A 15,585-nucleotide genomic window follows, 5' to 3' on the forward strand; every position below is an offset into this window, starting at 1 on the left:
TCATGTCAGGAGGTCTATCGGGGGCCTCTCTCGTAAGGTGTATGAAGAGGCCCCGGGGCAGACCCAGGAGATGGTAGAAAGGTTGCATCTATGCATTTTTCCAGAGAAGACTGGAACATTTGTGTGGGAAAATATTGGTTAAAAAATACTGAGAGATGTTTTCAGAAGCATTTATCTGTCAGTTAGCATTATCTTAAATTAAAAAAAATATCCAGTCATGTTAAGTTATTTTGCTGACTATAGGAAAAATAATGATACATCTTTGCTGGTGTTGTGGAGTGCCATCTGGATAAATGAAGCTTTTGAAGAATATGTTCTTACTAATAAAAACACAACATACAATCTAGCTCGATAAACTGAGGAAAGATGCTAAGCTAACGTCACTGGTGTCCCAGTGGTTAGTTCTCAGATGTTTCACTCATTGATTTCAAGTTTGTTTTATTGATCCAATTGTTGTGTTTCTGTTAAGGTTCAGGTAAGTATGTTCACAGTGCTTTGAAGTCAAACAATATATTAATAATTTTTTTTTTTACAAAATAGAAAATAAGTAAAGCATAATTAAGGTTAATAATGAAGATAGTTTTTGTGTACGTCAGTGTACATTTCTCTCTCAAAAAAGTGTCAGTTCAATGACAAGCCACGTCGTTGTTAAATAAAATCATACAGCGTATAAAATATGGTTATTACCGGAATGAAATTAGGGGAAAAGCTTGCGTCTCCTCTATAATGCATCCGTGTGTGGGGCTCTCAACAAGTGAGATGCGATGATGAATCATAAATCAAAAGCGTCTTGCATCATGCATACATCCTTCAGAAGAGATAGAGGACAAATAAGAGTGTTTTGAAAAGGCAGGCGACAGAGAGAGAGCTCGTCGATTATTGTCTGGAAAACATCCCAATGTCGACTGGCGACAGAAGCGCAGAGGGGTGACCTTTTCCCTTTAAAAAAAACAAACAAACTTCAGATTGACTTTTTTTTCCGCCGGAGCAGTTAGTAAAATGATGATTAGAGTGAGTGATGCACGAGCCCGGGCGAACATGGCAGCTGCTGTACCTCTCATGGATGCTCGCGACGCTCCATCACCGCACTAAATCACATCTGCAACTGTAGTAATTCTTCTTACTTTCAAACATCTCTTTCTTATCACACCTCTCCTCCCGCCTTCCTCCCCCTCTCTTTCTCTCCACGCCTGTCTCTATCTATCTTCCCATCCCCCTTGCTGTTTTTCCCCCTCCCTACAATCAATGTGGCTTTTAAGATGCTTATCGATTTGTTCCCCTAGACAGGCTCGGCACGTTGGGGCGACACTTTGATTGCTGGGCCAGTAATTACTGTTATTATTTATGCATCTGGGCAAAATGGCAGGACTTAACATCCACGGTACAAGAGGCCACAGGCAATCAACAGAGGTGAGCACCTGGAGGGGGAGGCAGGTGGGTCGGGGGGGCAGCGATGCCCCCGCGAGGGTTACACTCCAGAGACGAGCGCCGAGTCAGAGATATATTCACACACACACACACACACGTGTGCAGGCGGACACACACGGGAGATGATATGAAAGTGTAAGCAGGGATGGGAAATAGAGCTGAAGCGTGTGTGCGCAAAAGATTATTGTTTTTTAAAGCCATGTGCGTGATTGCATGTTGAGACCACAGCCACGGCAGCTTTATATATATATATATGACTATATACGGCTATAGGAAGGAGGCAGTTTTAAGACTGTTTGATGGTGGCGCTATCGAGTGTATCAAGTTTCATTTTTTGGGGATCTTCAATATATAATTTATCTTATAATACAACAATGCAAACTGATTTAATTCAAGCTAGAAAAGTGTGGCACAGGGGCCACACAAGGACCTTTGCCTCCATCCATGTGGCCAGCAGAACTTTACTGATCATATAGAAATGTTTTTGATGGCCATTTAAAATGTTGGAGTATATACATTTTTTTTTTTTTAAAGATACTGGTTTTTATATTTTAGCATTATTTTTATGTCATATTTTTTCATGAAATTTACATAAAATTAAACATTTCATAATTTATCTTTAACACCTTTTTCTGCATGTGATTTTTATTTATTTTAAAATCATACATACATGAAATATGCAATGTTTTTTTCTTTAGAATCATTGAAAAATGAAGATTATTTTAGAAAATCCTTTTAGTTATTTATTTTACCAATTTTTCCATCATATCAAATTCTTTATATGTCCATTCCTTTCTTTTGGCTTGACGGCCTTGAATAAGTCAAAGTGTATAATTTATGTAAATCATTCATTTTTAAAAGATATTAGGAACGGGAGATACATCAGTGACGAAATTTGGTAAATGCAAAAATTACCATTGAAATACATTTTAGAGAATAAAAAAGGTGAATCACGACAGAAAGTAAAAGAAAAAAAGCTTCTCAGGGTCTTTTTTCCTTGAATATATTTCATATATATTTTAATGATCTTTACTGTGCTTCTGACTATTGAGCTTTTTAAACTCTTTAAAATGAAGGATAACGTGAAAAGTAAAAAATAATAATAATAAAACAGAGACACTCTTGAGCCAAAAAGTTGTTTGGTTTAATTTCAAATGAGATTTAAATGTTAAAATGCCATAATTGACTTTAATGGGTTCATCAGGGTCAGAAGATAAGTGACACTCTAGTAAAGAGACTATAGTGTGGAGACTAACTGGTTAAATAAATGATAGGTGATGATGGGTTGATGTTCAGCCTTTGTTTGCTTTATCTTTTGCTCTGAATCAATGGATATAATGTTATAATTGGATATGTTTGGGAGATGTTTCGTTTGGAAGCTTAAGATAGTGTGAGAGTTGATGATAAATGGAGAGAAATAAGGTCAAAATAAGATCAAAGGTAATTTCTAAAACTCAAAATACTTACCAATACCAAATATTTAAGTGTTTTTAAAATGTTTTAATTAAATACATCTTTAAAAAAAAAAACTATTAAAGGAATACAAAAGTGATTGTTACTACGACAGTGAAACAGAAGTGTGTGTGTGTGTGTCATTGACTTACTTGTGAAAGTCCCAGGTAGATGGAAACCGTCTCAGAGATGTAAAGGAATCGTCCTTCCTGGCTCACAACAAACACAAATCCATCTAGAGACTGCACACACACACACACACACACATATACACGCACACACACACAAACATGGAAACAAGACAGACAAATTAGAGCAATTAGTGTGTATCGAACAAATTACAATGAGCGAACAAACAACCCGTCACCCCTCGGCCCTTTTTTTCAATTCAGGAGTGAATACACACAAGTATAATGATCACACACACATACAAGTACACAAACTCAAGATCACACATTCATACGTTGACGTGATCAGACATCAAACAACTCATAAAATGCAGACTGCAGCTTCGCATAACAGCTGGCAACAAGACCCGTGCTACTGCACACATGTAAACAAGGTGTGTGTTTGTGTACGTGGAGCACACACATACACACAGACACACATACACAAACATAAAAAACATTAGAGAGACGGGAGAAAGTGAGCTTATAGACCAGAGCTGTTTCAATCTGCCGCTATAAAATCAGAATCAAAGTGTCATCCTGTTTTATGGCACACACAGACACACACACACACACACTCATTGACAGACACAGACGGACAGACACACAAACGAGGAAAGACATGCATGCAGAGACACACACACTCACAAACACAGACTAGCAAATGCAGAGACAAATTTAGACACAAACACACAACAGACACAGGAAACACACAAACGTATACCTATACAGACACAGAAACAAAAAGACACACAGACACAAACACACACACATGGAAACAAACAAACACACACAGAAAAAAACACACACAGAAACAAACAAACACAAACACACAAATACATATGAGACAAACACTCACAGAAACACAAAGACACACATACAGAAACAAACAGACACACACACAGAAACAAACACACACAGAAACAAACAGACACATAGAAACAAACACACAGAAACAAACAGACACACACACAAAAACAAAAACACACAAAGACACACAGAAACAAACACACCCCAATACACAGAAACAAACAAACACACACAATTACACACAAGACAAACACACACAGAAACACAAAGACACACACAAATAAACAAAAACACACACAGAAACAAACACACACAAGGAAACAAAAACACAAACAGACACACACACAGAAAACAACAGACCCACACAAATAAACAAACACACACACAGAAACAAAAACACAAACAGACACACACACAGCGAAAACAACAGACACACACACAGAAATAAACAAACAAACGCGCATAGAAAGACAGAAACACAAAGACACACACAAATAAACAAACACACACACAGAAACAAACACACACACGGAAACAAAAACACAAACAGACACACACACACACAGAAAACAACAGACACACACAAATAAACAAACACACACATGGAAACAAAAACAGAAACAGACACACACACACAAAAACAAACAAATAAACAAACAAATGCGCATAGAAAGACAGAAACACACACACACACACAGAAACAAACAGACACACACACAGAAAAACAAACAAACAGACACACACACACACATAAAAACAAACAGACACACACAGAAAGCAACACACAGAAGGGCCACTCTGCCTGGAAGAATGATTGCCATTTTGGCGGCCCCGTGTTTAAAGTGGTCATTGTAATTTATGCATGTGACACCTCCAGTATGCAAATGTGTGTCCGGGGTGCGGGGCGTCGTGTTGTGGACGAGCAGGAAAGCAGCGCCTGAATGTCAGAGAACTAAAGTGCAATTATCAGGCTATTATGGCGGGAGGACAGCTGGGAGGGAAGAATCATACAGTTTTTCTGGAGCGTTAATTTGATTTCTATCAACGCGCTCCCTAAGTATCCCGTCTCCTTAAAACAGCGGCAGACCTGTGTCGAGTTCTTTGTTTTACCACCGGCTTCCCACTTCTCATTCCCCACCTCTACTCCCTCGTTCTTATCTACACCTTCCTTTTTTCCCGCTGCCTAATCCCTGTAGTTACCTCGTATCTCTGTGCTCTAGTCGCTCCTCCACTCCGCTCCGACTCATCCTGCACACTGAATCATGATCCACCTTCCCTGCACTTCCTCCGAGTCTTTGTCTCCACATCCCTGGTGCCCCAGAGATGCCCTCCAGCTCCATTCATCTGCCAGCTCCAGGAGGGACGAGGGGGCAACGACGTGCTAACCTGAGAGGAACGTCTGCCGCCGGTTTGTCCGGGAGACTTCGAGTCAAACGTAAACAAGTTCCAGAAGATAAAATGCTGATCGCGACACGGTTTAAGTAGAAACGTACGAGGATATTTCAATTAAATTTTTTTCTTAAAGAATTTTCACTCTTGGTTTCCATTATAGTTCTTTTATAGGGGTTGTATGAAAATATTGATCCAACCATATATTGCGACATTCTTTTCACAGTATTGTATCGGTATTTGACAGCACTGTATACATTTCAAATCATATTGTATTTACAACGTATTTATTTATGGTTTAATAAATAAAAAGGAAAAAAAAAAATTGTGTGATATTTATTTTACAAATACCATGCAAATATGAACTGCTAATTTTTGTGTTGAAATTCAATTTCTGACAACAAGATGGTAGCAGTCGTCACATCACCCACGAATAAAGGATCAAGAAAATCCTGTGATGACTGAGGTTGAGAGGATACAGTCGACTCAAGCAGCTTTTAATGCTGATGTTTGGACATATTTTGGTTTAAAAACAAATTAAAGCAGTCAAGACTTAGTCAAGAGTCATGTGGTCTGTAAATTCTGCAACACTAGATTCAAGTACTCGACAATACTACAAACATATCCTTGTTACTACAGTATCGCAATATATGGTATTGTTGCCCCTGTATTGTGATACGTATCGCCCTATTCTTGCCACTACACAACCGTTACTTCTAGTGTAGTAGTAGATTTTCAAAAATATCTAGTTGCGCTATAAGATATTTTTTAAGATAACATGATCACAAGCACTTTTAACCTTTGACCTCTAGGGCTATAACTGCTGCAGTGCATTTCGGTGCTAATGTGCGACTTGTCAATTATTACAGATTCAGCCCACATGCTTTGATTTCATTTCCCGTTTGTCGCTATATTTTAATGATTTTTGGCCAGACTAGTTATTAACCACCTTTTTAAAAAGTAGTATCGAACCTGGGACTCGAACCCGTGTCATTTTAACGCTCAACCACAAGTGTGTAACGCAACATGCCGAGACTACTAGCTTTCACTCCTATTCTCTTTGCTACACGTTAATAGTCATTTTATATACAGCTCAGCTCTTTGTTGGCCTGTTGGTCAATTTTTTATGTCCGGTTGCTCCGAGTCAAAGTTTCACCTCCATTTTTTTCCCCACCTATCATTCTCTTAGATGGATCATAGAAGGGTGTGATGAACTGGAACATTCCCCTTCAAAAAAATATGATTGATATTTCACAGGTGCCACTTTTCCTACTCACAAGGATTTTATTTTCCCGTGAAAAGGAAGTCAAACAGATTCAGGTACGATGGGGTTCAACCGGCTGCTGCCTGCTCTGGTTTAGGACTATTTAGCTCACTTTTTTAAAATTATTTATTGAGATTCTACTGTGTATTTTCTTTTTTAATGGGTGAGAAACAAAGGGGTGGTGAATCTTTTTTAATAGCACAGGGTAGTGATGGTTTGATGAAGCTTCATGAAACATCTGATCATGTATCATGATACAGTGTCTTCATTTTGAAAGACCACTAGATGTCACTATGATTTATAATATCAGGCCCTGATCTATTATGCCACAAATTAACTGAGAGTGACATCTAGTGGTCTTTCAAAGTAAAGACTCTGTATCATGATACGTCATCAGCTGTTTCATGAAGCTTCGTCAACACATCACTAGCAGACGCAGAGACACTTGTAACCACCTTTCAAGCTAAAGGAAGGAGGGTGAAAGAAATTTAAAGACGTTTAAATGACACAATAATGAAAAACATTTTTCGGTGGTTACCTGCAGGAGGTGAGCCCCGAGATGCTGCTCAAATATGTCAGTGGCCAGAGAACGTGATGACCGTCGTACTGCGAAGAGAAAAGTTGGAGATAAGTTTAGACGCTCATACAGTTCAACTTGTTCTTGGTCATTTTCAGTTCATTGTGTCAAGAACAAGACATTTAAATGGAAAACCTTTGTTTTAAACACATAAAGGCAACAGAAATAGTGTTTATTTTTATGTTTACAATTCCATTAAGTGGAGAAGCTGCAGGTGAGCAACAGAACCGAGCGAACCCGTCGTCTCTGAATCTCTGTCAGGAACTGATAGATTGAATTCAAGTGTTCCAACTAATCCCTATTCAAGACAAACAATATGGCTCGGAGGTGGAGAGAAACACCGGCTTCTTCCTGGAAGATCATAAAAGTTTTTGGCACACAATGTATCTCGGAGATGGAAAGTTACTGCAGAAGGCTGAAGGTAAAAATCTATTTTAAAAAAAGAGGCTGCGGCCAAAAACCAAAAGTTGTCTGCATTAACCCCATTGTTCTGTTGGAGAAACATCTCGATAAGATGATGAAAATAATCAGTTGGAAAAAGATAAAGAAAGCGTTGATCTGTCAGAAGCTGGTACTTCTTGACTCCAGCTGATGATTTAAAGTAGTAGAAATGTCGTTAGCAACACTTGCTACGTAAATATACTTTGTTTGTTTGCGTCGTGTCCACGACATAATTCATTCTTTCATAATGTTTTTGGCATACGGCCAGAGGAGGGACGTGTGGTCGAGTCTCCATGTTCTACTGACGTCTGGCTCGCATCCTAAATCCGTTTATACAGTCGGATGACAATGATTAGCATCTTGCTAACGGCTGCAAAAACCTCTACTTTATAGTGGAAAGAAAATAAAGAATATCACAAAAAGATGTGGCAAATCAGACGATTAAATCAAACATTTTAACTACTATATTGTGAAAACAAACTAATACAGGTTTTTAGTTATGACCACATCAGTATATAATTACTAAATAATATATTTTATTTGTCGATGTAGAGGGTGTAAAGGGTGTCAAACTCAATCACACATGGGGTCAAACCTTAAAACCTTAATAAATGTATCGGAACGTAACTGGAAGTACTATTCTTGGAGGTACAAACCATCTTTATTTTCTCTGTTTTCCCTCCATAAAACACATCCCATTCCTTTCCTTCAACCTCAGTTTACTCGTATTTAAAGTGTCCGTACAATTGTCGACATCAATAATATCTGTTTCTTATCTTATCTTAAACAACAATAGCTTTTCGGGGCAACCAAATGAACATTAATCTACCTTTGATTTTGTTTCCATATAAGACTTGACTGGCCAGATTTGGCCAGATTTTGACACATGTGGTTCAAAAGATTCTTCATTCTGACTGAATACTTTCGGTCCAGGTGTGGTAAGAAATGTTTCCTTCATACATCCATTGATACCAACTAATGGAATTCTCTGACGCAAAAATGAAACAGAACCTGTTGTTACCGAAGTTTTCAAAACATGGAAAAAATACACGATGATGTAACTTTAATGACAGAAGAGAGAGATGTTGAGATGATTTCAATTGAAAACCCTCAACAAGCCCTTAAGGAGGAAAAGTTTGGAAAAAGAACTGATTCCTTAAGTGACGGTCTTGTGTATAATGAGGAAACGATCTGAAATTAAACCCTACGTTTAACACACGTTCCGGCTTTAACGGCACATGACAAGCGAAGCTGTCAAGAATTCTGTGTTGACATTTTACAGGAACTTGAAGAAGACTAGTTCGACAAGCGTCTAATTATTCATAGACGTTCAATTATTCATATTCCAAGACGTGCACAGCATGGCTCAAGCTCAAAACAGAACAAAATTAAAACATTATCTACAAAATCTTCACCATTTCTATACATTCTGTGAACATATTTATCAAGAAATGATCAATTTATATACGTTTATTGATCCCTTGGGAAAATTCCTTAAGTATTGTCACATTTTTTGGGACACCCTGTATATATAAGTAAGTAAGTTATTAAGTAAATGTTATTTGTATAGCGCTTTTCTGGACCAGGGTCACAAAGCGCATAAACAATCAAAACAATATTCAATAAAGTATATACTTTAAAGATCAAGGTAAAAACTAATAACACAACAGGAGTTCCAGAAAATCAAGGAAATTATATATATATATATATTTATATATAATAAAAACATATATATATATAGTATATATGTTTTCAATATAAAATAAATACTTGAATAGTATTTTATGGACTTTCAGTAGAAGACATCTGTTGATAGAAACTGATGTATCCATATTAGTTACAAGGTTCACAAATATTTGTATTTAAAAGTTCTACACAAGTTTAACAATAATCCATGTTTTTATTTATCAATTGATAAAATGGTGAAAGACATTTTGTTTGGACGGACGCGGTCGTTTCATCTGATTTGTTATGATCAACGACTGTCAATCATTTTGATTTAAATCAATGGGTCTGAGAAAAGTGCAGAGAAGAGAGAGTGAAAGGAATCATGGGATATTCAAAGGAAGATGCGAAAGAAAAAGGGTTCGAACGTCATCAGAGATCAGCGGCTCAGACGGAAGGAGGCGCGCGAGGAGAAGCGGAGGTGTTGGGTGGCAACATGGAATTAAAGAAAACAAAAGCGGCACCTATAGAGGTATGATGCATAAACCGCCAGCATTTGTAAATGTGACACGCTCGGCAGAGGAGCTTCAAATCAGCAGTGTGTCTGTGACATCTTTAAATCAGCGGCGAAATAGAAAGAAACTTGAACCAATCACGACGATAAACAGAGAGGGAGAGGGGATACGTGATGCACACCACTTAATCTCCGCCAGACACGCAAACAAGCGCGCGCACACACACACTCATGGTGTCTGCATCGCCACTCTTAATGCATCCCAAACACAAGCTATCAGAGCTGCTTCAGTGCCAAAGTGCTGCTGTTTACCAAGGCAATTACAATACAAATAGAGTTGGAGGTGGTTAGGCAGGGGAGTCGGGGGAGGGGAGGGAGGGAAGGGAGGGAAGGGAGGATAGGTATACGAGAGAAGCAGAAAGGGTGAGGCAGGGAAAATGAGAAAACACTAAGGAGGGCGAGAGTGATCACTTTCTTCCAAGCAAACGCAGGCATGAGCCGGAGCGCTGACATGGAAGATTAATTTAGCAATCTGCTGTATTTACTGTTTTATGTCCAAAATACTCTGTGATGTGTTTGTGTGTTCATGTACGTATGTTTGTGTGTGTGTATCTTCATGTGTATGTGTGTGTGTGTGTGTGTATCTTCATGTGTGTCTGTGTGTTTTCATGTGTGTGTGTGTTTGTATATGTGTGTTTGTTCATGTGTGTGCATGTGGGTGTGTTTTCATGAGTGTGTTCATGTGTGTGTGTGTGTGTGTATTCATGTGTGTATATCCATGTGTGAGGTGTGAGTGTGTTCATGTGTTTGTATGTATGTTTGTATATGCGTGTACGTGTGTGTGTAATAATGTGTGTGTTCATGTGTTTGTATGTGTGTGTTCATGTGTGTGTGTGTATAGGCGTGTGTGTGTCTTTGTGCATACGGGTGTGTGTATCTATGTGTGTATACATGTGTGTCTGTATGTATACATGTGTGTATATGTGTCTATCTGTGTTTAAACATTTGTGTGTCTGATTGAACAAATGTGTCTGTGTATAAAGATATTTGTGTGTAAACATGTGTATCTGTGTGTATACGTGTGTGTCTGAGTTGATTTGTGTGTGCGTATCTGTATGTGTAGATATCTGTGTGTTTGTGTGTATATTCGTGAATGTCTGTATTAAAATGTTGTGTGTCTGTGTAGATATATGTGTGTCTGTATGTATACATTTGTGTTTTTGTTTGTATACATGTGGGTGTCTGTATGTATACATGTGGGTGTCTGTCTGTATACATGTGGGTGTCTGTATGTATACATGTGGGTGTCTGTGTGTATACATGTGTTTTGTGTGTATACATGTGTTTTTGTGTGTATACATGTGGGTGTCTGTATGTATACATGTGGCTGTCTGTATGTATACATGTGGGTGTCTGTGTGTATACATGTGTTTTGTGTGTATACATGTGTTTTTGTGTGTATAAATGTGGGTGTCTGTGTGTATGCATGTGTGTGTCTGTGTGTATACATGTGTTTTTGTGTGTATACATGTGGGTGTCCGTGTGTATACATGTGTGTGTCTGTATGTATACATGTGTTTTTGTGTGTATACATGTGGGTGTCCGTGTGTAGACATGTGTGTGTCTGTATGTATACATGTGTTTTTGTGTGTATACATGTGGGTGTCCGTGTGTATACATGTGTGTGTCTGTATGTATACATGTGGGTGTCTGTGTGTATACATGTGTGTGTCTGTATGTATACATGTGTGTCTGTGTGTATGCGTGTGTGTCCGTGTGTATACATGTGTCTGTGTGTATACACGTGTGTGTATGTATACCTGTTCATTTCTGTGTGAATACATGTGTGTTTGTGGGTATAGGCATGTGTGTCTATGTGTGTGTATTTTTGTGTGTGCTTGTAAGTGCACCTGCAACTTTATGTGGCAACTAATCTTAGAGCAACTGCAGTGTTCATAAGCACAATCTTACCTGTTCATGTGTATCGTTGTGTCTGTGTGTGCGTGTGTGTGTGTGTTGGCTGCGCATAAAGGTAGCTTGTGTGTAACGTTAGGGATCATTGGATATCTGCGTGCCTGTAAGTGTGTGTGTCTGTGTGTGTTCTGCAAGGTTGAGGGGAATCAATACGCGTTATGACAGGAAAATGAAAGGACTGCTCTGGGTTACAACAGAAGACTCGAAGCGCACGCACACACACGCACGCACACACACACGCACACGTACACATACTCACGCACGCACACGCACGCATGCTCACACACACACGGCCAGCTGCCTGCCTCAGATCTGGCTTCAGTGAATGGAAGAAGGAGGCTTTCCATTAGAGTAGCGGACACACACGCACAGATTAACATGCCTTCTGATGAAACAACACAAATATGGGGGGGTAACACACACACACACACACCCACACACATACACAAACTTTCTCACGTAAACACGGAGTTGCCGGACAAAGCCACAGTGGCATTGTGAGATTGGGGTCCCCCCTGTGTGACTGAGTGTGAATATAAATAAGGCTAGTCAATTCAGGGCAGTGAAAGGGGGTCTGGTGTTGGGACCCTTCAGCCGAGCCAGTGACTGCCTGGATGGAAGGAGGTGAAGGGGGGGTGAGGGGGGTGAGAGTGGGGGTCTCTTGCTCTCCTGCCCGCCGTCATCCCTGGTGGGGCTCGGGCGGTAATACCGAGTCCAGGGGAGGCTCATCATATGAGCGAGAATCAAACAGGACACACTGCCATGTCAGCTGCTGGAAGAATGAATGAAGAAGGTGTGTGTGCGCGAGTCCCCGGAGGAGAGGAGGTGACGCCGGGTGATCAGTGGCGCTGAGTAGTGTCAGCAGGGCGAAGGAAACGCTTGATGTGACATGAGGCCGGGGGGGGGGGGGGGCCTGACGGATGAGTTTAAACACACACAAATACACAGAGGACCATTTATTAAAGACTGCCAGGGTACAATAGGGCGGCCAGGAAACCACAACACTAGTGGTTGTGTGTCGCAGTGTGTGAGCGTGTGTGTGTGTGTGTGTGTGTTCGGGCACGCACAGTCAAGTGCACATGTGAAGAAAGTGGGAAGTGGAGTCGGTATCTAACGCTGGGAACAAAGATCCTTCTGTGGTCCTGCTGATTTATGTGTGTGAAAGTGTGAGTTCCAGTGCAGGTCTCAGACCACAACAAGACGTGTGTTTGTAAAAGTACAAATGGCGTCATTTCACACACCAGGATGGATCCAGTATTCCTTATCTTAAGTTAAACACTGATATCTTTACGTGTCATCATATCAACAGAAAAATTCATCTGCTTTGATTTTATGCCAAACATCAAGCGGGCCACGTAACATGACTTGACGTGCCAGGTTTGGCCCCCGGAACCACAAGTTTGGTTTCTTCTAAAAGGTACAGTTTGGACTGTCCAAGAAAGTTCTGGCCTTAAATCAAGTATACGACACGATCCTCACACAGCGACTCACAACTTCTATTGTTACCACAAACACTTTAGTGTGCGACGGCAACAGTAGCCACGAACCCACCGCGATTATGTCATCATGTTATCAATGATCTGGTTGGAATCATTTCTCTTCTCAAACTGTATTATTATTATAGCGTGTAAATGTGCAATGTTGGTCCAAATGTTTTTAAAAACTGTGAAAGCCAATTTCAATGTGGTTTATTTGACTTGAAAAATATATAATTTATTAGATACTTCATTAATGATGCCATTTAATTGCACCTTTAACATGTTAAGATGCAATATTTAAGATTTAATAGATCAATCAACAGTTTTTTTCATTGTTTTAAAAGTGTTTCTACCTCGAACGTTTTGTATATACATGTATGTTAAATAATTTTACCCAAAGATCCTTAATATATATTTGCCACTATTATAAAATAGATTTTTTTTGTAAATTTACTTAGAGAGACACCATGGTCCAAAACTCCATCCGTCTGCTGTCCGGATCATGAATATTGTTTAATTGTTATCTCAGGGTCAAGTTGACCCGAAGGCCTGAAAACAAACGTGTTCAAGGTATCCCTTGTGTTGCCTTTTTATAGTAATGTATCATATTTTATCTTGATTCATTTTCCTTTTTTTAAATTAATCTACCTATTTTGTTCATTATTTCATTTTTATATATTTATATTTAGTTTTAATAATAATACAAAAACCCTTGTCGTGTGTACATCAATTAACCCTTTTTAATTGAATGTTTTTTGACGGTGGGAGGAAACCAGAGTTTGAAGGGGAATCTCAAATAAGCACAAGGAGAACATAAAAAATATCACTTATTTGTTTGAGATAAGAACATTTAGAGTAATCTTCAATGTTAAAATCGACATAAGCATGAACATGACTTAATATATATCTTGTTTTAATAAAAACAAATGTTCATATTTTAGTTAATCCATAAATGTTGGACATGGAATGTTGAGATAAAGGAAAATTAGGAACAGATTATGTCCATGGATGTGGTTAAACAGAAGAACGATGAAGACAGGTGAAGGTGGAGGACGAAGCATGAACGGGATTATTTCAACATCTTGACATGAAATGTGAGCGGAATGTAGAAGAGATTAAGAAGGATTTAATCCAGATTACACACGTGTATTCCCCGTTATTACCGCACTCACAGCGTCGCTTTAATCGAGGAAATTCTTCTGCGTGCCGATAAGAAATTGCACCTTCACCAGGTTGCACACATCTGGCTTCATTTAAATAGAGTTGCCCTTGAGCAACGTTTCAGGATTTAATTGCCTTTTTTCAAGGTCAATGTGTAATCAGAAATGCACAGTTCGTCATGATTCCTCAGAAGCCTGGTAGCTGTTTGTAATTCCAAACTTTCCCAACGTTTCCCTCGTTATCGGCACATTTTTTTATCCATCCATTGTTTTACGTAAAGTTTTCTAATATTTCTACTTGAAAATGTACCTCGTTTATCTCGTTTTTTTACGCGTCTAGATTCCTGGGGTGTTTTCCAAGACTCCAGCATGATGGTCTGGCACGTGGGAGAATAAATGGGTTATTTTGACGTGTCGTCAACACGGCCCGGCTCCTCTCGCGAGGACTCGACGCTTGATTTCATGGTGGGAATAGGAAACAGATCGGGACATGGTGCGATCAGACACGTTAATTATGGACTGACTCGCAGGGTCAACTCTCGGGTCTTCCCGGCGCCTCATGAGAAGAAAAGATGGAAATTTCATTTGAATGATTTTCATTACACCTCTGTCTAATCCATAATTTAGTGCCGCTCAGGTTCATGAGAGACAGTCACACACACACACACACACACACACACTCCCGGGAGCCGCCCACATGCAGATAGATGTCCACGTCTTTCTCTCCTCCCCCATAGTCAACCTTTCTAACCAGGTTAGGATGTTTCCATGGAAACCAAACAGAGGGAAGATTCCTGCCGTTTGTCACTCTTGTAGTCACATGTCGCTCTTTTAAAAACAAGGGCCTGATCCGGTTTGTTTACCCGATGTGACGTCAAAGCAGCATCTTTTCAGACACAATCATCTTCTCAACGGCGTGTCCATCCCCCTCTCCCTCGTCTCTCCGTCATTCCCTCACTCGTTTTCGTGGTGGAAGATAATTTGAGTGCAATTAACTTTCCCTTAAAAGCTCCGACTGCTCTTAACGCTGTGAATCAGAGGGAGCGGCAGACGCGGGACGGAGACGCTGAAGGAGAAGCGAAGGGACGAGGATTGAAAGTCAATGTCAACAGCGCTCTGCAGGAGGGATGCTGCGTCTGACCTCACTGAGCGAGACGCTTAAACACTCCCGACAGCCTGTTGCTGCACTCAGCTGTCGTTCTACAGTAGACTGATGCCACCACAGTACATCCACTGTCACCACAGTACTTCCTCTGCCACAGCGAT

General features: G+C 39.7%; 1 protein-coding gene across 1 annotated transcript in view; it reads right to left on the minus strand.

Annotated features, from left to right (window-relative positions):
• npas1 (neuronal PAS domain protein 1) overlaps window positions 1-15,585 on the minus strand; it is a 59,691-nt gene that overhangs the window by 21,140 nt on the left and 22,966 nt on the right. The window contains exons 5-6 of the mRNA XM_087796258.1: window positions 7,049-7,116; window positions 3,033-3,122 (exon numbers count right to left, since the gene is read on the minus strand). Of these exons, the coding sequence (XP_087652384.1) occupies window positions 3,033-3,122; window positions 7,049-7,116 (158 nt within the window). The remainder of the gene's footprint in view (window positions 1-3,032; window positions 3,123-7,048; window positions 7,117-15,585) is intronic.

This window comes from Callionymus lyra, chromosome 7 (assembly GCF_982586985.1).
Source record: "Callionymus lyra chromosome 7, fCalLyr1.hap1.1, whole genome shotgun sequence".
In the NCBI taxonomy this organism is placed as follows: Eukaryota; Metazoa; Chordata; class Actinopteri; order Syngnathiformes; family Callionymidae; genus Callionymus; species Callionymus lyra.